Source organism: Geotrypetes seraphini, chromosome 15 (assembly GCF_902459505.1).
Source record: "Geotrypetes seraphini chromosome 15, aGeoSer1.1, whole genome shotgun sequence".
Lineage (NCBI taxonomy): Eukaryota > Metazoa > Chordata > Amphibia > Gymnophiona > Dermophiidae > Geotrypetes > Geotrypetes seraphini.
This window is the reverse complement of record NC_047098.1, coordinates 53,773,256-53,797,176: the sequence shown is the minus strand read 5'-3', so window position 1 is coordinate 53,797,176 and position 23,921 is coordinate 53,773,256. Positions and strand designations below refer to the sequence as shown.

General features: G+C 44.5%; 1 protein-coding gene across 5 annotated transcripts in view; it reads right to left on the bottom strand.

Moving 5' to 3' along the window:
- KSR1 (kinase suppressor of ras 1) overlaps positions 1–23,921 on the bottom strand; it is a 256,106-nt gene that overhangs the window by 47,426 nt on the left and 184,759 nt on the right. For 4 of the 5 annotated variants that reach the window (XM_033922274.1, XM_033922276.1, XM_033922277.1 and 1 more), the window contains 6 exons: positions 22,972–23,020; positions 16,788–16,871; positions 12,707–12,768; positions 12,500–12,606; positions 10,326–10,494; positions 2,828–2,869 (listed from right to left, as the gene is read on the bottom strand). In XM_033922274.1, the coding sequence (XP_033778165.1) occupies positions 2,828–2,869; positions 10,326–10,494; positions 12,500–12,606; positions 12,707–12,768; positions 16,788–16,871; positions 22,972–23,020 (513 nt within the window). The remainder of the gene's footprint in view (positions 1–2,827; positions 2,870–10,325; positions 10,495–12,499; positions 12,607–12,706; positions 12,769–16,787; positions 16,872–22,971; positions 23,021–23,921) is intronic. The other variant, XM_033922275.1, reaches the window with a different exon arrangement.

Here is a 23,921-nt window from a genome sequence, read left to right as displayed (position 1 = left end):
CATTTTTGGGCCCCAAAATCCCGGTTTATATTCGAGTATATAGGGTACTCTTTACTAACCCCAGGATTCTATTTATGGTGCTCAGATTTGCATGCTGAAATTTGAGCATGTGCCCAAGAAGGGCACGAAACTTGATTAAATAACAACCAACCAATTATTGAGGTTAATTGGTGCTCATTAAAATTAGAACATGCATCTGACTGCGTACTATTCTTTAAGGCATGGCGCCTAAAAATACTAGTATGTAACTCAAAAGGGGGTGTGGCCATGGGCCTGTCAGGGAAATTCTGAAAAGTTGCGTGTAAAATTTTAGTATTTGGCCTCAGCGTGCCTAACTTGGGTGCCAGCATTTAAATCTGGTTTCAATAGACATACATCTGGTGCCTAAAGTTAGATTTGGGAAACAGCATTAGGCACGATTGTACAATAGTTGGAACCAAAGCATAGTACCGGGTAGAGCTTACCCAGAAATAGCTAAGAAAAAAAAATTAAAAATGAATCAGGTTGGGCAGACTGGATGGACCATTCGGGTCTTTATCTGCTGTCATCTACTATGTTACTATGTTAGTATAAAGGGTGCACACCCGTTACAGAGTTACGCTTAGTGCCAATTTTTTCTGGTGTCGAAATTTGAGTGTGATTTATAGAATTCTCTCCTGTCATAACAGTGATGTGTTTTTCATGCACTTTAATGCATTTTCTATAGTTTTTTTAATCAGTTTTTCATTATGTCAATTTTTTTATAAGGTTTTTAAAATTTATATATACATACTACATATATATATATATATATATTTGTCTTTTGTCTCTTTTTCTGCATAAATACCTAGTTATATTTTTCCATTATTTTTTAACATGTACATTTGTTTGTTTTTTTTGTTTTTGCTTTGAGTGTGGTTTGACCCCTCAGGCAGGTGATATTTTCGTTGAAACATGGTGCCATGTTAGGTCTGTTACATGCGAGATCCAATAAACTACGTTCCTGGTCATCTGCTGTGTCCTCCTCTGTTGTTGGAAGTCCATTTTCACCCCAACTTTTGCTTTTTCCTTTCTAACGCACAATTAACGCACGTCCACTTACCACTTCCTAAGTAGGAGGTACTAAGTACTTCCACGCTGTGAACTGAATGCCACATGCTTGTTAGGTGACATTGAATTCATGCTAGAGTCCTAGCGACTTGATGAATTGTGGGATCTAAAAAGAAATTGGTTTTGTGCTAGTCCGGAAAGGTCCTCCAGCGTCATCCCCATGGTTGTTTTAAACGTGTCCAGCCTAGTTCCTTCGATCTTCCCAAACATGATGTCCTCCAGTGATCTCTCTCGTCTGATGGTGTGACAAAATAAGACATTCAAAACTTCATCATTTGGGTTTCGAGTGACATAGCCGGTTTGATCTCTTCCAGAATAGATTTGTTAGTTCTTCTGGCAGTCTACGGCACACCTAAAATCCTTCTTCAGCACCAAAGCTCAAATGAGTCACTCTTCTTTCTGTCTTGTTTCCGTAGTGTCCAACTTTTGCATCCGTATAAATGCTTATGTGCACTGTGTAAGTTACATGCTTGGCTCCCACCCCACTAGGTACCATGTTAGTTTTGCACTTTGGACAGACTCCATCCGTTTTATATCTTCTTGAAAAGAAAAATAAAATTCAGATGTAAACATCACAGCAGACTGAAAAATTCTGAAGTTCACTAAATCCCAGGTTCTATCTAATAATCTGCCTGGAAAATGGCATCACTTCTACCGGATAATAATATCGCAGACTGCATGCAACACTTTCCAAGCCATCTTGTTCTGATTTTATTTTAAATCTGACAGATTATTGGAGATTTTTTTTCTTGTTCTGTGGGTGAATTTTTGTTATTTGCATTAGAGAATGACACGGGGACAAATTTTTCCCCACCCCGCAGGAACTCATTTCCCATCCTATCCCCATGAGTTCTTTTTCCTGTCCCTGCCCCATTCCTGCAAGCTTCATCCTCATCTACACAAGCCTCAAACACTTTAAAATCATAAGAGTTCAAGGTTTGTGCGGTTAAGGCAGAGCTTCCAGGAATGGGGAAGGACAAATTTGTCCTTTGTCATTCTCTAATTTGAATGCTACAGCAGTACCGTATTTTCTCGCATATAACGCGCGCGTTATACGTGGTTTTTACAAACCGCGCATACCCTTGCGCGTTATACAAAATTTTTTTTACATAGTTCCCCCCCCCCCCCCCCGACGCCCGATTCATCACCCGGAAGGAGCGCTCGCACTCCTACCCCGAAGGACCGCTCGCACCCCCACCCGAAGGACCGCTCGCATCCCCACAGCCTCCCCCCCTCCCCCATGGAGAAGCTGTCTACCTTGTTTCCGGATGCCAGCCCAGCTGCTTCCTCTGCCGGCGGTCCTGCCCCTTCTCAGAGCCCTGTGCTGCGCTGCTTCCTCTTCAGGCGGTCCCTCCCTTTCTCTGACGGGGTGGGGGTGCGAGCGGTCCTGCAGGGGGGTGAATCGGACGTCGGGGGGGGGGGGAATCAGGCTTTCAGGGTAGGGACAGGACTTCAAGGGGGAAAGGAGAGTCGGGGCGGGCGAAAAGAGAGTCGGGGGTCTCCAGAGGAGAGTCGGGGCGGGCAAAAGGAGAGTCGGGCAGCATGCGCGGTATACAGGTGTGCGCGGTATATAAAAATTTCAGTACATAAATTTGTGTTTTTCGCGCGCTATACCCGTGTGCGCGTTATCTACGTGAAAATACGGTAATCAAGACTTTTCTTTCCCAGAGCTAAAGGGAAATAAGAAACTATTAGAAGGCGACAAAAATGAGTGAGCAGAAGTAAAGTGCAAACTTACCTGGGAAGATAAACTGTTGTCTATGCTGTATGTAGTAGGCAGCTTGAAATGAGAAAAACATGAGAGGAATCACGCAGGCAGAACAGGAAGAAACAGGCTGGTTAGAGCTCAAGGAAACACACCAGCAACAGCCCCACATATATTTAGAAGAACAGCCTTACTCTAGATCAAGGGGCAGCAGCTCTATTGTGGGAGTGTGTGGCGCAGGGGTTAGAGCTCCAGCCTCAGCATCCTGAGGTTGTGGGTTCAAATCCCTCACTGCTCCTTGTGACCCTGGGCAAGTCATTTAATCCCCTCATTGCCCCAGGTACACTAGATAGAGTTTGAGTCCACTGGGACAGATAGGGAAATATGATAAAGTACCTGAATGTAAACCACTTAGGCTCTAAGTGGAATATAAATAAAAATAAAAAAATTGGCGACCACTTTCTGGAACCTGAAGTAGTGCTACAAGCCTGAACAGTTTCCTCCAAATATCAACCTGTCTGTGTCTTAGCTCTCTTCCCAGGTCTCCTTCCGAGATCCCAACTTTTTAAGTATTTATTTGTTTTAAAAATTTCTATACCATTTAAAACTAAACGGTTTACAGAATAATTTAAAACAAAATCATACAAATAATCCTCAAAAATCATATCTACAAACTAAAACCATGTTAAATGAACAGTTCATCAGCTTTGCCAGGGAAGGCAATTATTGACTAGAAAAAGGCATCTACAAATAGTTGCGTCTTGAGTAATTTCCTAAACGCGCCCTTTTCATGACAATTTCATATTTGGCCTGCGAGGGAGTTCCGTTATTTTAACTCCTGCGCAGCAGAAAGTCGTTTTACCAGTCTCAACAAGCCTTGGGTTCACATTCGTCTTCAGTAAAGCTAGATTTTCAGAACGTAATGATCCGTTTGGTGTAAAACTGAACATGTCAGTTTGAAACAATTCTGGAATGTTTCCATACAAGAATTGATGGCAGATCAAGTCCTTCCCCTTCCTTTTCCCTTCCCCCAACGCTTAATGCTGTACACCTCTCTTACGCACATTGTATATATCTAGCTGTAAACAGCATTGATCTCTTGTATACTGTTCATATTGCATCATCCTATAACTTAGTGTAACATCCTGTATCTTATTGTAAACATCCTGTACCTGTTCACTTGTTAATATCCTGTACCTTATTGTAAACACCCCCAGTACCTGCTCACTTTGTATTATCCTGTATCCTATTGTTAACACTGTACTCTCTCTAGACACGACTCTCATTGTAAACCGCTTCGAACTTAGGGTATAGCGGTATATAAGAAATAAAATTATTATTATTATCATTACTGTTTTCTATTGTATTCTGAAGGCGACTGGCAGCCAATGCAATTGCTGTAGGTATGGCGAAATATGATCACATTTAGACAGTTCCATAATCAATCTTGCCGCTGCGTTTTGTATAACCTGCAATGCCCTACCCCTTGCTTTTGTTATTCCAAGGTACAGGGCATTACAATAATCAAGTCTCGACAGAACCATAGCCTGAACTACAGTACGAAAATCATATGGTGCAAGCGTTGGTTTCAGTCGATGTGCATTGGTGCAAAACATACTTGTACAGTCTTGATTACTTGCAACTTCATTGTGAGGCCAGACGTAACATCAGAAAAAGACTAACTGGCCTGTAAAGATAGAGCACTTTTTCCTACCCACGCTGCCAAAGATGTATCCCAGCTGTCGGCCACACAGATAGGCCACTTGTAAGATGTCAAGTCTTATCCTGGACAGTTTGGGGGTAATTCTGGTTAAATCACTTGGGATGGGGTTAGCTGCTAATATTGGTCAGTTTTTTTCTCTACCTGCACACGACCACAGACAACTTCAAATCTCACAGATTCACAGGCAGGAAGTACGGGGCTGTAAGATTTGAAGCTGCTCAGGCTCACAGCACTGGCAGAGAAATATTGAAAAAGAGAGTGGAGTGGCGGCAGGGCATGAGTGGGTTGAGAGGTGTAGCCAAAATCTCCTGTGTAAAAGTTGCTCCCCCTGAGCATCTCTATCCAACTGTATTGCTCGTTCACGTCATTTTGCTTCAGCTGAAAAGTGAGTCTGGAATGGATAAATACAATACAAATCACAATTAAAGGACAAGAGAAAAGCACACTACACCAACCTAATAGGCACTGAAACCCAAGACACCAAAAAACTATTCCAAATTCTAAAAACCCTAACCGACACCAAACCCTACCTGACCACTAACAATACTACCCCCCCACAGCCACTCTATTAGCAGAACACTTCCAAAATAAAATTACCAATGCAAGAGCTACCCTCAATGACACCTCTACCCATCCTAACGAATTCACAATTCTCCCCATAGATAGAGATTCTACTGCAGCAGATAGAATATGGTCTCAATTCCCCAACATACAATGGCCCGAATTCAACAAATACTACAAAAAATACAGCCATGCATCCTGTGACCTCAACAACTGTCCACCATATCTCCTAAAAACATCCAGCACAAAATTCGGCGCTCTTCTTCTAAACTGGATACAAATCTCGCTAATAAACGGCCACTACCTTACCAACCTCAGCGAAATCATCATCACCCCGATCCTCAAAGACCCCAAAGGACCGATAGACCAAACAGCCATCTACAGACCCATTGCCTCTATTCCACTCTACGTCAAAATAATAGAAGGACTAGTTGCCAAATTCCTCTCCAATTACCTAGAAAACCATAACATACTCCATCTCACACAATCCGGCTTCAGAAACAACTTCAGCACGGAAACACTACTAGGATCTCTCTTGGACACAGCCAGACAACATCTCAGCACAGGAAAAAAAATGATGCTTATACAACTAGATCTTACCGCTGCTTTCGACTTGGTGGACCATAACATTCTACTACAAATCCTGGATATAATAGGTATCACAGATAAAGTATACACATGGTTTGAAGGATTCCTTAAATCAAGAACCTATAGAGTAAAATCAGACAAACAAAAATCTGAACCTTGGTCAAACCCCTGCGGAGTTCCCCAAGGATCCCCTCTATCCCCGACTCCCTTCAATCTCTATACAGCCTCCCTCAGCTCTCACCTGGACAAACAAGGCATAACCTCCTACAGCTATGCTGATGACATTACCATTCTCATACCCTTCGATCAACCTGAACTCTCCATGACAAACACAATATACCAAACACTAAAATCAATAGCAACCTGGATAAAACGAAATTAATCCTCCTAGAAAACAACAAAATACCAACCATAACCAACATTGAAATCAATGCAATCAACTACCCCATACAAACCACCCTAAAACTGCTAGAAATAACTATCGACAGATGCTGCACCATGCAACTGCAAATCAATAAAACAATACAAAAGCCATTCTTAGTCATGAGAAACTTAAACAAGTTCGGAAATTCTTCAAGAAAACTCAATTCCAGCTCATAGTTCAGTCCTTAATACTAGGCCTACTTGACTACTGTAAAATCCTCTACCTCCCATGCCCTACAACCATAACAAAACAACTATAAACTATCCAAAACACAGCACTAAGACTCATCTACTCGTTAAAGAAACATGATCACATTACAGAAGCATATCTCCAATCACACTGGCTTCCGATCCCAGCAAGAATACAATTTAAATTCTACTGCCTACTATTTAAGACTTTATACGGAGACAGTCCAAACTACCTGAATAACCGCCTCATCCACAACACTGCAACCAGACCTAGGAAAACTCACATCCCATTCTCAAACCCCCCAATTAAGGAGGTCAAACGGAAAAAACTATATGATTGCCTCCTAGCCACTCAAGCAGCCAAACTAGACAACCAAATCGCCAATCTACTGATGGCATCCCTTGACCACAAGACTTTTAGAAAAGAAATAAAGACCATACTCTTCAAGAAAACTCTGAAAAAAGAAATAATACCGCAAGTCTCAAACTCCACCTCTCACTAAAGCCAACTACCCCAAACAAATAACCTTACCCATTTCTTACTCTTTTTGAAAATGACCAATTTTTTTTTTTTTTTTTTTGTCAGTTCTTGTTGTAATACATCTTGGATAATTCTTTTGTAATCTGCCTTGAACTGCAAGGTAAAGGCGGAATAGAAATCCCTAATGTAATGTAATGTAATAAATTTCCGTTGTTTAAAAGCAGACTGAAAACCCACCTTTTTGATATAGCCTTCAATCCTTGGCCCTATTCCTCTGCCCTCCAACCCAACCTGCTGATTAACCGTTCCCCTTAACTATATCCATGACATCCTGTTTGTCTGTCTTGGTTGTTTAGATTGTAAGCTCTTTCGAGCAGGGACTGTTTTCTTCTTCTTTGTGATTCTGTGCAGCGCTGCGTGAGAAACTGGAATACGAGGACAGACTTATAACACTAGGATTGTTCTCCCTTGAGAAAAGGAGACTGCGTGGGGATATGATCGAGACCTTCAAAATACTGAAAGGAATCGACAAAATAGAGCAGAGAAGATTATTTACATTGTCCAATTTGACACGGACTAGAGGACATGTAATGAAGCTAAGGGGGGACAGGTTCAGGACTAATGTCAGGAAGTTCTGCTTCACTCAGAGAGTGGTTGACACCTGGAATGCCCTCCCAGAGGAGATTATGACGGAATCGACCGTCCTAGGCTTCAAGAGCAAACTAGATGCATATCTCCTTAAGAGAGGCATATAAGGATATGGTGGACTATAAATTAAGCCAGGTGTACACCTGGCAGGGCCTCCGTGTGTGCGGATCGCCGGACTTGATGGACCGAAGGTCTGATCCGGAGAAGGCAGTTCTTATGTTCTTATATAGAAATAATTCATAGTAATAGTAAATTCCCAGGGTCCTTATATGTGAGAATCAAGGGGATGTCGAAGTACGAATTTCATTGACAAAACAATATAAAAATGCCTACTTTAATGATTTTTTTTTTTTACCCCAAATATTGGTAGAAGTATTTATCTACATAATTCAAGGCTGCAACCGAAGCAGGCTGCCACTCTGTATTCACTACGCTGGCTGCTTTGCAGCTGTCTGAAACATCTTAGAAGACTGTAACAGCCGCTGGCCCGCCTGGCTCCAGAAAACTATTTTCCATTGACTTATTGGGTTAGGATTCTTTACAGACTAAGATTAGCTTGAAAAATGATCTTGCCGAGAGGCCCACTATATTTTTTGCTTACAAAAGAGGTGGGACAATCACCTCTGGATGAACTCTGCAGACACATCACCTCTTATTGCTGAAAGAGATGCACTGAGGGATTTTTTCTTTAATTACGACAGTCCAATGTCTTTTGCATTCCTCCTTTCACATAAAAAAAAAAAAAAAAAAATCAAGAGGGCAATGTTGAAACTCCATCAAATGCCTATAGTCTTGCAGTTCCTTTGTAATTCCTCTGAAAATTTCCCTCTGAAAATTCAGACTAGGTACTTACACCATGCACATATTACTTTGCAAATGCCTTGAAGCAGCTGTAAAGTAGGTACCCAAACTGAAATTCTTCCTGCCCCTTTCTCAGCCTTACACCCCCCACTGCCTAGTCTGGCAAAGCTGAAAGGCCATGTCGGGTTATCCAGCCACCCCCTTTCAGCCATGATCATACGGGATGGATGGGCATATATTTACCCGTGTAAACCCTTTTCCAGTAAGTTGAATACTTTTGGCAATACTTGGAGAGTTGGTTATAACCCCATCATGTTTGGCTGCCCCCATGGTTGGATGACTGTGGCCTACACAGAGTGGTGGGACACACCTCTGGCCATTTTGTTAGGCAGACTGGCTGGACCGTGGGGGTATTTTTCTACCATCATTTACTGCGTCAGTGGTTTAATAACTGATCCCTAAGTCCAATCTATCAAATTTAAAATTACAGAGTAATTATAAAAAGTAACGGAGGTTTCCTTTATCTGTCTGTAGGCATTTGAAAAACTATATGATAGGGTTACCATAAGTCCAGGAAAACCCAGGCATGTCTTCTTTTTAGAGGACTGTCCAGGCTCCCAGAGGGATTTCCAAAACCCAGCAGTTTGTCCAGGTTTTGGAATCCTGAGCTCGGAGGCTGTGTCTGGAAGCTTTTGCACATGCGCGACCGTCACCGTGATGACATCATACGCACATATATGTGATGTCATTGCGTTGATGTCCTCACATGCACGAAGGCTTCCAAATGCAGCCTTCGAGCTTGAGGAGGTTAGTGTGGGGGGCGGGGCTGGGGAGGAATGGGGCGGAGCCAGAGGCAGGACAGGGCAGGGCTGGGCGCGAAACGGCCCAGACATCCTCTTTTTTTCAAAGAGGAAATCTAGCAACCCTACTATTTGACATCTATTTGGATTTAGAATCTGAAAATAATAGTAAATATTGAAGAACTAAGGCTAGTACTGGGTAGACTTGCATGGTCTGTGTCTGTTTATGGCCGTTTGGGGGAGGATGGGCTGGGGAGGGCTTTAATAGCTGGGAGGGTGTAGATGGACTGAAGTGAGCTTTGACAGAGACTTCAGTAGTTGGAACCTAAGAACAGTACTGGGCAAAGCTTTAGATTCTTGCCCAGAAATAGCTAAGGAGAAGAAGAAAAAAATAACCAACAAATTTTTAGATTGAATCAGGTTGGGCAGACTAGATGGACCATTCAGGTCTTTATCTGCCATCATCTACTATGTTACTATGTAAGTGGAAGGAAAATCCACCTTTTTAGTATAAGTTTTTGCATTGTTACGATATATGCAATGTGGGAGTCCGTTGCCCGTGGTCTTACTGTTGTGGATGAGTGGGGCAAGCAGGTTCTGCGAGACTCCCAGGCGTCTCTCCCTGCCCTTGTCTCCGCCCCATGCTCCTTCCCCAACCCCCCTTCCATTATACCTCTAGTTCTTCACCATCACGAGCAACAACTTCAATGTGCTCCTCATGACTGCGCTGGCTCTCCCTCTGACGTCACTTCCTGTGCACGGCACCCAGAAGTGACGTCAGTTGGAGCTGATGCGGTCGCGAGGAGCACATTGAAGTTGTTGCTCGTGGTGGTGAACAACTACTGATACAGGGAAAGGGAAAGGGGGGTGGGTGTGAAGAGATTGGGGGGGGCAGAGAGAAGGAAGGGTGCCAGCGCCCACACCATGATGACGACAGGTGTGGACTGTCCCCCCGCCCCCCTTTTACTTCACCACCTTCCAACTATCTGCAAAAAAAAAACCCCACGCACATTTACAATCTATAAACACCTGGGATGAGACATCCTATCTACAAGTCACATTTTAAGCAGCACATAGCATACTGTGTGATAAGGCCAGGGGAACACATTAATTTCTGGTGATACAGAAATATGAAAAACCCTTCTGACAGAGTAGAAGTAAGCTGGTTACTTCCATCTGTATTTGGATAGGTAGAAAGCTCCTTTGATAAACAGCAAATGCTTGGGATATACAATCAGAACAGTACAGGCCACAAGCTCATTTATATTGTACAGAATACATTTGAGGCTTAGGGTTAATCTATTGTTTCTCAGTCACCTGGGAAATAGAACCGGCTGTCCCGCTGGCCCATCGGCGAAGGGTTTGGAGGCGTTGTTGCGCTAGGAGGATTGGAAGACTGGAACGGTGCCGGGGAAGATGGTGTGGAGGATGTGGTGGAGGATGGGTTGCTGCTAGAATCAAGATGGTTTATTGATGGTGGATGATCCTGTGAAAACAGGACATTGCTCAAAAATGAAAAAAAAATCCATACAAATTGCCATTGGATTGGCAAATCTAGAGGTAAACAACCAAAGGAAGAAGGGAGCCATTTTTCAAGAAATTCAATCTACCAAGACACAAGCTTTTGTACTTACATCTTAAAGTGTGTGCGATGGGACTTATTTATTGCAATGGTCCCACATTATAACAAACTATCTTTACAAACACCAAGATGTTGATTTGTAAGAGTGATACAGACGTTATCCAAATATTATCCATCAAATCTCATTTAACAGAGGCATAGGAGCCAGCTCTGCGGGTATTGTGGGTGCCAGAGCATCCCCAATGTTGAACAAACTCCTTGACAGTGTCCAGGGAGATGTAATTTTCATTTGGTTTAGCAACCCCCAATAATTTTGAAACGTTGGTTCTCAAGCATGGAAAGATTTTTGTTTGTTTTGTTGAAATTTTCAGACCTTTTTCTTTCTTCCAATCAGAGCCAGTGCTAGGATCCTGGTGCCAGAAGCCTTCCTTCACCACTCTTATGCCCTCCCCCCAAGTTCAATCCTAGTACCTGCCAAAATTGTTGAAAATGAGTTTGACCTGGTTTTATAGATAACTGGGGCCCAATGCACAACCATGGTGGGAGTGATTTTTCCCCAACGGATGGTGCTCAGCACGAAAAGCATACAAAAGATATACATGCTATTCTTGCGGAGCATTGCCGGTAAAAGGGGGAGGAACTGAGACTGGCGCTTGCTCAAAAGAGCAATTGCTAGCATAGCTCCTCCTCCTTTACAAAAAAAAACCTCTGCAGCCATACTCCTTCCCTCCCAGATGATTTGTGGTTTCCCCTTCTGGCTCTGGAGCCCCACTCTGCTGATCGTGGTTCCACCAGAAGGAAAGCTGTGAATCAGCTAATAGGAAGCCCCTCATACACTCCCCCCCAAAATCCCTAGTGGTCTAGTGGGCTGGGCTGAGCCCTTAGGAACTGGCCACCCTCAAAGAACTGCCTCCCCCAACCCAAAGAGTCAACCTTCCCTCCTCCCTCCCACCTGGCTGGCTGAATGGTCCTTGACAGTCCGAACTCCCCTCCAACCCCACCCCCGTACTTTATTTTGAAGACCAGCAGGAAGGATGCACATTCCCTCCTGTCGGAAAGTCCACCTCTTAAAAATGGCAAGCCTTCTCCCTCCCAGTGCAGATGCACCGGGACGGGGAAGGTCCACCATTTTGAAAAGCTGATCAGGGCTTCCCCTGCTGGCTCCAGTCAGTTGATCATAGCTCTGGAGTTGGCAGGGGAAGCTCCAAATCAGCTGGGAGGGAAGGAGAACAGTGGCGGGTGGTGGTGTGTTTTTTTAAAGTGGCACAGCTGTTGTGCGTGTGATGTATGTGTGTACAACACATGCACAGCAGCTACCAGCAACTGGAAATTAGCGATCCTAAAAGAGGGGTGGGGGGACATCCCCTTTTAAGCATCACTAGGAGAGCTCACTTAAATACTAATGAGCTCCTAGTGATGGCATTTGCATAGGGTTCTCGGTGGCTGCTACTAAGGTCAGTGGCAGCCATGGAGAACCCTTCTGAGTATTGGCAGGAGAGTTTCCTTGCAAGTAAATGCATCAGGATCTTGGTTTTGCCTCATGCAGTGGTGCACAGATGTTGGCAAAAACATTTCAGTTCTCCTTAAACTCAGAGAGCATCACTTGGCTTAATAAAAATTCTGAATTTGCGTTAAAAAACCCATTCTTTTGATTTTCCACACATTTGTTGATAGGCTGTTACTAGGTTTTGACTTGGGGGAGAGGGGTAGAACTATCCACGGGTCTCCTCACTGCCCCTCTGCCTCCCATCTTGAGTAGGAATATTTACCCAGAACCCCCCAATGCATCAAAAATCCAACCATAACAGTGACCTGGCAAGATCTGAGCAACCTCAAATTGTTCAAACAAGGTCACCATCACCTTTAGGAAGAATAGTCCTATGAAAGTGACAGATCACCATCCCATTACCTTTTTAGTTAATGCTTTCGGAAGAGTTCCAAACTGCGGTTCTACTGGCCTGTCGATGGGGTTATTTATATCAGAGGGGACAGATTCTGTTCTTCTGATTTTTGCTACTGGAAACATTTAAAAATAAAAGGGAGCATGGTTAATTTCCACATGACAATGAGTTTTAAAATTCAATAGTCGTCCAAAATATTTTTCTAAGACACTTACTGGGTAGGAATGATATTCTACAAGGGGGGGCTTCTTTTGTACATTTGTTGTGACATTTTAATCTGTGGAAGGAACACAGTCAAAATTTAAATGGTTTCCGTTCCGTTGTTTAAAGTTTCTTAAATTCTCACCTAGAAACTACTGTGCACACAATATGGGGTTAATTTTCAAAAGGTTTAGCTGTCTAACCTTTTTTTAAATATATAATATTTATTCAGGTCAAGCAGAACTTAATAACAGAAACAATAGTAAAAATGTGGTTTTGGTTTTTTCAAAACAACATACCCCAAATCTACAAATCCACCCCTCCTTAATTTTAGAGGCCTAGCTTTGGAAGGAAAGCAGCTAAATCAGCCCCTTTGAAAACTGGCTCGGGTTTAGCAGCTAAACTTAGAAATCTTGTTTCACTGGCTCTTAAACTTAAAATACGTAAAAAGTGGATGGCAATGAAGGAGAATACAACAGACTCTCTGTTAATCGGAACTCAATTAACCAGAACTCTCAAGCAACCAGAAAAAAAAATCTAAAAAACACTTTAAATAAAAATGAAAATAAAATCAATTTCTGGTGGAAATGTACTGTTTATACTCTAATATAAGTCGAGACCAATGTTCCCTCTAAGCTGAGCGCATGAGCGATCGCTCACTATTTTCATTGGCATCGCTCATAATTTTTCTCATGTCCCTCACTAAAATACTGCAGTGGGAAACTGAGGACTGCATAGTAAGATCCCTGACGCACTTCCAACGCAGGTGGGGATCGTGAGAGGAGCCACTGCCACGTCTTCAGTGGCATACCAAGGGTGGGGCGGGGGGGACGGTCCGCCCCGGGTGCAGCCTTAGGGGGGATGCACAGCCGGCCAGGTCCGGATCTGGGTTTTAGGTCCAGACCTGGCCGGCTGTGCACCCCTCCTAAGGCTGCCGTTGGAGAAGAAGTTCGGGCCAGCCAATCGCTGCCTAGCTGGGCGGAACTTCCTCTCTGACGGCAGAATTGACGTTGGGTAGGAATGTTGGTCGGCCCGACGGTGGGAAGCAGAGAAAGCTTGGGGCAGCCGCAGCAGTGGCTTTGGGGCCTGTTTCCCACGATGGTGGCAGCAGTGGCTTTGTGGAGGGTAGGGAGAAAGAAAGAAAGAAAGAGGGCAGGCAAGGAGACAGAAGGGAAACAGAAAAAAAGAAAGGGGGCATCAAGAGAGAAAAAAGAAAGAAAGGGCAGGGAGAGAGGAAGAAAAAGTTAGGGGAGGGAATGAGGTCTGGAGGAGAGGAAGCATACAGGCTGAAAGAAGGGAAGAAAGATTGGATGCACAGTCAGAAGATGAAAGTGCAACCAGAGACTCATGAAATCACCAGACAAGGTAGGAAAAATGATTTTATTTTAAATTTAGTGATCAAAATGTGTCTGAATTTATATATGCTGTCTATATTTTGCACTATGGCCCCCTTTTACTAAACCGCAATAGTGTTTTTTAGCGCAGGGAGCCTATGAGCGTCGAGAGCAGCGCTGGGCATTTAACGCAGTTCCCTGCGCTAAAAACTGCTATTGTGGTTTAATAAAAAGGATGGAGGGTATATTTGTCTATTTTTGTATGGTTGTTACTGAGGTGACAATGCATAGAGTCATCTGCCTTGACCTCTTTGAAAAAAACCCAGAATAGGAATGATAATTAACATTTTCTCAGCGTATAGTGTGCTTTGTGTTTTTTAATTTTATTGTTGGTAGATCATTTTGACTTGGTCATTTTAAAGTAGCTCGCAAGCCCAAAAAGTTTGGGCACCCCTGAGCTAGAGCGTTAAAGCTGTGTATTTCTATTTTATCCCCCCTTTTAAAAAAACTGTGGAGCGTTTTTTAGCACCAGCCGTGGTGGTAGCAGCTCTGATGCTCAGAATTCTATGAGCGCCAGAGCTGTTACCACCGTGGCTAAAATCCACACTACAGTTCTGTAAAAGGGGGAGGGGTTAGTTTGTGATGACATATTCCATACTAGGCGAAGGTGTTTTCTGTGTTCTGTGTGTTAGAAAGACATGGTTTTCAGTTAGGATTGACTGTGTAGGATTGATCTGTACTAGACTGGCTTGTTTAGTTTTACAATGGGTGTATTGATGTTGTACTGCTCACTGCAGTATGTAAGATGCTGCCTTTTCCTAGGTACTCATGTGTGACGTGTGGCTTGTTACTAAAAATCATGTTTTTTGTACAGATGGGGTGGGGGGTGCCTAAAAATGATGGACCCCGGGTGTTACATATGCTAGGTACGCCACTGTATGTAAAGATACCAGAAAGCTGGCGAAGCAAAAACTTTAAGTAAATTGTTATTCTTCTAAGTTTTGAGTATTTAACCCTTCCACAATCTCATGGGCACTCGTCCTCCACGCCTGCTCATAAATTTGTGGAGTATGTAACTTGTCGCTCATGCATATTTTTTTTTGCACACACCTCATCAATCCTTAGAGGGAACATTGGTCGAGACCCCCATTTCCCCCCTAAAGGAGGAAAAATGGTTGACTCGAATATAAGACGGGGGCTTAATATTCAAGTGCCATGTCCTGCCAGGATCTGCACCCAGTGTCCTCTCCTTCATGCTCTCCCCTGCCAGGTTCTGCACCCAGCCCCCTTTCTTCCCTGCAAAACTCTGCACCCAATCCCCTTCCCTCCCTTCCCTACCAGGCTACGCAGCCAGCCCTCCTTACTACTTGCCAACCTCTGTATTGCACCCTGTCCCCCCTCTCTGCTAGGCTCTGCACCCTGTCCCACCTCCTCTTCCACCTCTGGTGGTCTAGTGGTAGGCCAGTACAGGAGAGATCCCTCCCGTCTTGGCTGATACAAATAATTTTTTTTACCCCCCTCCCCCACGTACCTTTTGTATTATCGCTGGTGGTTCAGCGATGTATAGGCAAGACCGCGCACTTCCTTCTGGGCTCAGGGCTCACAGGCATGCAGGAACGAGCTTCTTGAGCTCCTGTGTGGCTCTACGCCGCTAGCTGAATGGCTGCCGCCAGTTCTTGTGAGACTGGCAGGATCTGGCGGTAGCTATTCAGCTAGCAGCGCAGGGCCGTGCGGGAGCTCAAGAAGGTCGCTCCTGCATGCCTGTGCACTGCGAGCCCAGAGCCCGGAAGAAGGTGTGCAGGGCAGGAGCACAATCCTGCCCATACACCGCTGGACCACCAGGAATAACACATAAGGTATGCGGGGGGGGGGGGGGTATAAAAAAATTATTTGTATTGGCTGGGAGACGGGAGGGATCTCTCCTGTCCCGGCCTATCAGAGGCCTGAATCAAATCAGGGAGGGGGGGGGGGGTTGGGTGATGACCCAAATATAGGACAAGACCCCCATTTTTGGGCCAAAAATCTCATCCTATATTCAAGTATATATGGTAAGTGTAAACTTGTCATGTCACATCTGAGTACGCCTATGTTTTGCCTACCACATGTTCGGTAGTTTGTCTGGAACAGTTTATGTTATGACTTAGTATGGGGTGTAGTTTTAGGCCTTTACCCCGCACGGCTTAGTAAAAGGGGGCCTTAGCTTTAATGAGGAAAATTTCAGAACTGTGAGGTGTACAGTTAGGCCCTGATTTTATTAAAGACGCCTACACTTAGGTGCCTAGATTGGCCTACCAAGCTAATCTAGGTGCCTAACTTAGAGGTTAGCATGCGTTAGCATTTAGCGCGCCCTAATTTTTAGCGTGCATTAAAATGGCTAGCGCGCCTTAGTAAAAGGTTCCCACAATTTTTTTTAATTGGATTAATCGGCATTGATAATTAAAAGCATCATGAAAAAACAATTTTTAAAAAAATTAATTTTCCAGTAGGCACCTATCTAGTCTTTGAATTTTGGGGACCCTCTGCTCCCTCCCTAGAACTGTAGAGTAATCCAAATGACATTTCAGCAGTGATTAGTATAAAGAATATTATTCACCTCCCCGTCTCCATTTTATAGTTTCCTATGCAATCCCAACAAAAACCTATAAACAGCAGTGCCAGAAACCTCAAAATTTGCCAGGTCCCTGCCCCGAGTGCTGCCCTTCAAGCTGAGTAACAGAATATTTAGCCTCGTGTAGTTCATACATCAGATGTTCCCGCTTACTTGCAGTGTTTGCACTTTACGCCAAACATCATACTCTTCTGACAAACATGACACACCTGGGAGAGCCAGGATTTGGTGGAGAACCTAGTAAAAAACACAAGAGGCCACATACATTTAGGGGCAACAACCAGAAGCAAAACAATGAAAAGCGCTATTTTCCAGTTGATTTGGTAATTTGTAATGTTGAGCTAAGCTTCCTTTTTGTATTGGCAATGCTAATAAGTTGATTTACTGTAAAAACAAAAAAGTTAGTTTAATGTGGGGTGAGGAGGGTGTGAGGTGAAGCGGAGGTGGAATGAATGCTTTAAAATGTTTAAAGAGATCAGCTCTATTGGGGTTGGTATGAAAAAAAATCAACTATATTCTGGAGTGTTGACTGGACTTGTCTCCGGAATAAAGAGATTTGAGCATATAGGGTCATTTTCTAATGGTTCATATAGCTGCAGGGTCCATGGGTCATTTTCAAAGCCATTTAAAACAAAGCTTTACTTGCAAAACTGGCTTTTAAAATGTCCCTCTCAGTGGCATAGCAAGGGTGAGTGGTGCCCCCCCCCTTGCCCTCTTCTCCACCACCTTCCGCCGTGCACACCCTTCCCCCCCATACCTTTTGAATTTTCCAGGCGCGAACATCATTATGAACTTGCTGCCCGAGTTGTGTTGGCCATCCCTCCGATGTCACTTTCTAGGCCCGGGGCCCGAAGTGACGTCAGAGCTGCTCGCGCAGGGAAAATTAAAGCGGTACGAGGGAAGGGGCGCACGCACGCGGCAAGGAGGATCGGGAAGGAGAGGAAAATGGGTGCTGGCGCCCCTATGAGGACCGCCTCCCCCTCCCTTCACTACACCACTGGTCCCTCTAAGGGTGTACCTTATGCAGACTGGTGCATTTTCAAACTGAAAGCAGGTGCACATCTGGTGTGGAAAACTACCCCAGACAACTACGGCGACAATTCAGTCACGATTGTTGCAGTTGTCCGGGTCTTGCTGCGTCTGAATAAGTGGAGCCGACTTTTCAGACATCTGAAGAAAGCTACAGCACAATGGCTGAAATGTCAGCTCCACTTATTCAGACACAAGAAGACCCAGACAACTGTGACAATCATGACGCCAGCCGCGAAAGCCTAAGAGAACCCGATTCTATAAACTGGTGCCAAGATTTAGGCCCCCCAAGTCTATAAAAGACGCCTAAAAGGCCCCTAGATCAGCGCGCCTAGCCGATTTAGGTGCTAACATTTAAAAAGCTTAATTGGCGCTGATAACAAACAATTAGCACTTCATAACAGGCTTAAATAAAAATGAATTGGGAGGTAGGCACCTACCACTTTCATGCAGATGCCTAGCCCAAGAAGCCTACCAGAAAGTAGGCATGTTTTGCATGTAGGTGCCTAATTTAGGGGCTGGTGTTTAGGCCAAGAAAACCCTGGCATATCTGCCTAGGAACTAGACAGTATAGAAATTTTAAATATAAAATAAATAGGATACATATGTCCACTTTAGGTGCTGCTAGATGTAATTCTATAAATGGTACCTAACTTAAGACTGACATACGCTACGTGCCGCATTCCTCAGCATCTAGGTTTTAGGTACTACTTATACTGTAGAATAGCGGCCTTAGTGCCAATTCTATAACAGCATCTGGGCGCTGAGATTCTGTTACAGATTACCAGAGTAGGTCGGCATTGGTGCGCCTAAAGGCAGTGGCATAGCGAGGGTGAGAGGCGCCCCCTCCCCCCAGCTCCTCCACTTCTTCCAAGCACCCCCCTGCCGTGCACGCAACCCCTTCACTTCCCACGTCCCTCTAACTTTCCTAGCACGAGCAGCATCGCTAACTTGCTGCCTGTGTCGGCACTGGCTCTCCCTCTGATGTCACTTCCTAGGCTTGGGACCTGGAAGTGATGTCAGAGGGAGAGCAGATGCCAACGCGAACAGCAGGTTGGAGTTGCTGCTTGTGCTGGGGGGGGGGAGTGAAGGCATGCATGTGGTGAGGGAAGAGTGGAAAGGAGCAGGGGCAGGTGGGGAGGGGTGCCGGCGCCCCCACCAAGATGGTGTCGGGAGCGGACTGCACCCTCTTACTACGACACTACCTAAAGGTAATGCCAACAGTTACCCAAGTCAATGGCAGTCATAACAGTTGCTGCCTAAATGTACTCAAGTGGGTGTAACTTATAATATTCTTTAAGTTGAAATTACAACCTTAGAGACATGCCTTTGACCTGCCCATTCTCTGCCCATATGTGCACCCCCTTGAACTTACAGGATAAGTGATTTTGGTACGTTTGTTATAGAACACCACCTTATACAGTATTCCCCCACTCATTCACGAATCGCGGACTCACTCATTCGCGGTCTGCTCCGACTGCCTCTTCCTGTAGTAAAGTTGAGCTACACCAATCAGGAGCTGCGTGTCAAAGCAGCTCCTGATTGGTGTAGCCCGACTTTACTACAGGAAGAGGCGGTTAGAGCAGACCACGAGTGATTTTCTTCACCCGCCGGCGCTTCAGCTGCTCTCTCTTGCCTTTTGACAGGCGAAAAACTGCATTTGCGGTTTTTTGAAATTCGCAGGGGTTCCTGGAACGGAACTGCTGCGAATTTCGGGGGAGTACTATACTTCCTTGCATAAATGCCAGTTTGTGGTGCCAATCATGTTCAAAGCTTTTTGTCAATGTTTATTTTAGACAGCATAGACAGCCTTATCTGCCAAGCAGGTCAAGGTGGTAAACAAATGATATAAAAATCATAAAATTATTACATGAAAAGGAACACCGTTATTACATGTTATATAATTTATGTGCCATTCACTCCTTCCTGCCATTCACTCCTGCTGAGCACGTGTGCGCACCCTTCCCCTCCCCAGTACCTCGTTAATGTTCGTAGAGCGAGCAGCAACCCCCAACCTGCTGCTCTGATGTCACTTCCTAGGCGCAGGTCCAGGCGTCGGAGGAAGAACCAACGCTGGCACGAGCAGCAGGTGGGGGGTTGCTGCTCACACGAATGTTAATGAGATACGGGGTAAGGGAAGTGGCGCATGCGCAGTAGTGTGGTGGTGGGGTGGGGAAGGAGCCGGGGGGGGGGGGCGGAGAGGAGGACAGGTGCTGGCGCCCCATGAAGATGGCGCCTGGGGTGGGCCTCTCCCTTACTATGCCACTGATCTGACCCCATCCTCGAGAGAGCCTGCACAGCTGGTACAATTACACATACACAACTGGCAGGCAATTTTGTAAAAGCCCATTTCCGTGCGTAAAGCCAAATTTTAACTAGAAATGGCTTTGAAAACTGCCCTTCCCATAAACTGCAAGGCAGAGTTAAGTACCTATAAACTGTTCTGATTGCAACCATAGGCAGTACATCAAATTCCATCTCCCTTCCCTTTCCTCATCAGTGAAATTATTGCTGTAGCAAGACTTGTTTTAACCAATATTTTCATTGCAGTGGTTAGTATAGTGGGCTGCGAACCTGGGGAACTGGGTTCAATTCCCACTGTGGCTCCTTGTGACTCTGGAAAAGTCACTTAACCCCTCCATTGCTTAAGATATAAAACTTGCATTGTGAGCCCAGGGAAACAGAGAAAGTACCTCCATATAATAAATGGTGCTCTTTTTCGTTAAGATTGTAGTTCTCGCCCTTCTTTCCTAATTGTTTGTAGTTAGTATATATGTCTAACCTAACCTGGTCCTGTTTAGTAATTTAATTTTAATTTGTTCTTAAGACACCTTTTATTTCTGTACACCGCTTAGAAATTTGATTAAGCGGTATAAAATTTTTTTTTAATAAACTGGATAAAACTTGAAATTTCTTTGGTTGTACCACAGAAAGGTGGTTTATCAAATCCAGTTCTTGCCCTGAATCAGTAGCATGGAATATTGTTACTCCTTGGATTTTGGCCAGGTCCTAGTGACTTGGATTAGCTACTGGGCTTGATGGACCTTTTGTGTGACCCAGTAAGGCTATGCTTATGGTCTAAGAGTGGATGCTTTGAAGGCTCTTCTCATTAGTCTGGCTGAGGCAGAAGTAAGATTTATAGTCTCTGGGCATGGGCTAAGGATGGGGTTAGGAGCAGTGGCCTAGTAAGGGGAAGGAGGCGGTCTGCCCCTGGCGTTGTCTTCCTAAGGGTGCTGTACCCCTCCTCCTCTCCTTGCCGTGCGCCTGTGCCTTTTTTACTTTCCCAGCACAAGGTTGCTGCCTGCGTCGGCATCAGCGTGCTCTCTGACATCACTTCTGGGACCTGTTCCTAGGAAGTGACATCAAAGGGCGAGCTGACACCGATGTGGGTATGCTGCTCATGCCGGAGAACTTAAAACGGTATGAGGAAAGGGAAGTGCATGTGGCAAAGTAGGGGGGGGGGGCTGGGAAGAGGGTGGGAGAGGGGTGCCACTCAACCTTACTATGCCACTGATTAGGAGCCATTGGAGGTGTCATCCAAACTTTACAGCAATGCTTAAGGGTACGAACTGTTCACTCTTGACAGCCATGGACATGGGTTCTGGCTATTACATGTATGTAAGGGGGAAAGGGATACTGCCTTTTTGTAGTTTTACAACCACACTGAAAGTGGTACATCAAGCATTTTCCCCATCTGTCCCAGTAGGCTCACAATCTGTCTAATGCAGTGGTTCTCAACCCTGTCCTGGGGATCCCCCAGCCAGTCAGGTTTTCAAGATATCCCTAATGAATATGCATGAGAGAGATTTGCATACCTGTCACTTCCATTATATGCAAATCTCTCTCATGCATATTCATTAGGGATATCTTGAAAACTCGACTGGCTGGGGGGTCCCCAGGACAGGGTTGAGAACCACTGGTCTAATGTATCTGGGGCTGTGGAGGATTGGGTAACTTGCCCGGGGTCATGGGGAGAAGTGGGGCTTGAACCTACAACTGCTGGGGCTCTAGCTCTAACCACTAGGCCACACATGGGGTCTCCAGAGTGTCGGTGCATTCTAGCCAGAAAGGGTTATGTTCGCTTTGGGTTGACAGACGTCCAGATTTACCCGGATATGTCCTCTTTTTAAAGGACATGTCTGGGCGTCCAGATGGCATTTCAAAACCCGGCACTCTGTCCGAGTTTCGAAAAGCTTCCAGCTTGGGACCGTATTGGAAGGGCATTTCCGCATGTGCAGATGCCCTCCCGACGTGGCTCTGAGCACGAGAACAGGTTGAGGGGCGGGGCGTGATGTGGGCGGAATGGTGTGGGACTAGATAGAACTGGGTGGGCCCGGAGGCGGGGCCATGGGTCCAGATTTTACAGTAGTAGAATTTGGTAACCTTATTTTAGCTTAATAAATAGGAATAAAATCAAGCTGATTAATTTTTTTCTGTTCAAGCTGTTTAATTTGATGTGGTGGTGAATGTGCTAAGACAGAATTAAGGTACCTAGTATAACAGTCATGTCCCACCCTCTACATTGGTGGTGTTTTTTATGTGATTTGGGGGCTCCTTTTATCAAGCCGCGCTAAACTGTGGGACACACTAGCCGCTACCGCCTCCTCTTGAGCAGGGGGTAGTTTTTGGCCCACCTGGGGGGGTTAACGCGTGATGAAAGTCATGTGCGTTAACCCCGCTAGCGCGGCTTGATAAAAGGAGCCCTAAATGGCGCTAGAGGTTTTTAGCGCGGGCCGGTGAAGTAAATGCTCCAACGCTCATAGAATTCCTATGAGCATCAGAGCATTTACCTCGCCGGCCCACGCTGAAAGCCTATAGCGCTGTTTAGTAAAACTCAGCATTTATTACGAACTTGTTTTTTGTAATCTGCCTGGAACTGTAGAGAAGTGGGATATAAATATTTAAAACAAACGAGTAAAAGGTGATACAATTTTTTGACTAGCTTTTGAAGGCCAAAGCCTCCCAGCTGCAGGTCAGGACAGGAAAACGGTTTTGGCTTTTGAAAGCTGATCTGAAGAAGAAGGTATTGCCTTCAAAAGCTTATCAAAAATGTTCTTAGTCCAATAAAAGGTATCATCTTATTTTATTTGTTTTTATTTCTATTTAGTACCTTTGGAAGCTTGTGAAAATGTGTTATGTTAGTTCATTAAAAAGGTATTGCCTTCTAAACCATAAAAACTAATTACATATCACCATCCAGCATAAATCTGAGTTAACCTTTCACTATTTCTGTGTGCACCTAGGTTTTGTTTGGAATTGTAGGGGGGGGGGGAAGGAAGGGGAAGGGAAAGAGGGTGTTTTGGCTTACCTGTGGGTTACAGACAACCCAATATCTCTTCGTACCATCTGAGGGGATCCTTGCAAAACATGTGAATTTGGACAAAAATAAAAGTGAATCACAAAGCATGGCACTGACACAAACCAACCTCACCCACACAGTATCATATTTATAAAATGTTATATCAATCACCAAGATCGTAGTAACAAACATAGTAACATAGTAAATGACGGCAGATAAAGACCTGAACGGTCCATCCAGCCTGCCCATTAAGAAATACATGATTAGATTAACTTGTTTCTTCTTTGATATTTCTGGGCCGTAGACAGTAAAGTCTGGTATTGTCCTAGGTTCCAAATGGCTGAAGTTTCTGCCCAAGCTCACTCCAGCCTATCGAATCTTCCCATTATTTGTAGGATATCTACTGTAAAGTTTGGCCAGTAACATCCTCATGTTCCAAGATACTGGAGTTCCCATTGATGCCCACCCCAGCCCATTCTACACAGAATCACTATATGGGACACAGACCATGCAGGACTATCCAATACCGGCCTTAGTTCTGTAATTTACATCCTTCGTTTTTGAATTAGAGATCCTCTATGTTTTATCCCACGCTTTTTTGAATTCCATCACCGTTTTCCTCTCCATCACGTCCCTTGGAAGGGCATTCCAGGCATTTAACACCCTCTCCCTGAAGAATTTCCAAACACTGCTCCTAAGTCTTCCTCCCAGTAACCTCAAATTATGCCCTCTAGTTTTACCATTTTTTCTTCTCTAGAAAAGATTGGATTCTATATTAATACCTTAAAAGTATTTAAACGTCTGTATCATATCTCCCCTGTCCCTAATACCTTAAAAGTATTTAAATGTCTATATCATATCTCCCCTGTCCCTAATTCCTTAAAAATATTTAAACGTCTGTATCATATCTCCCCTGTCCCTCCTGAACGGTGATTTTAAACTTCCACAATCGGAGCAAG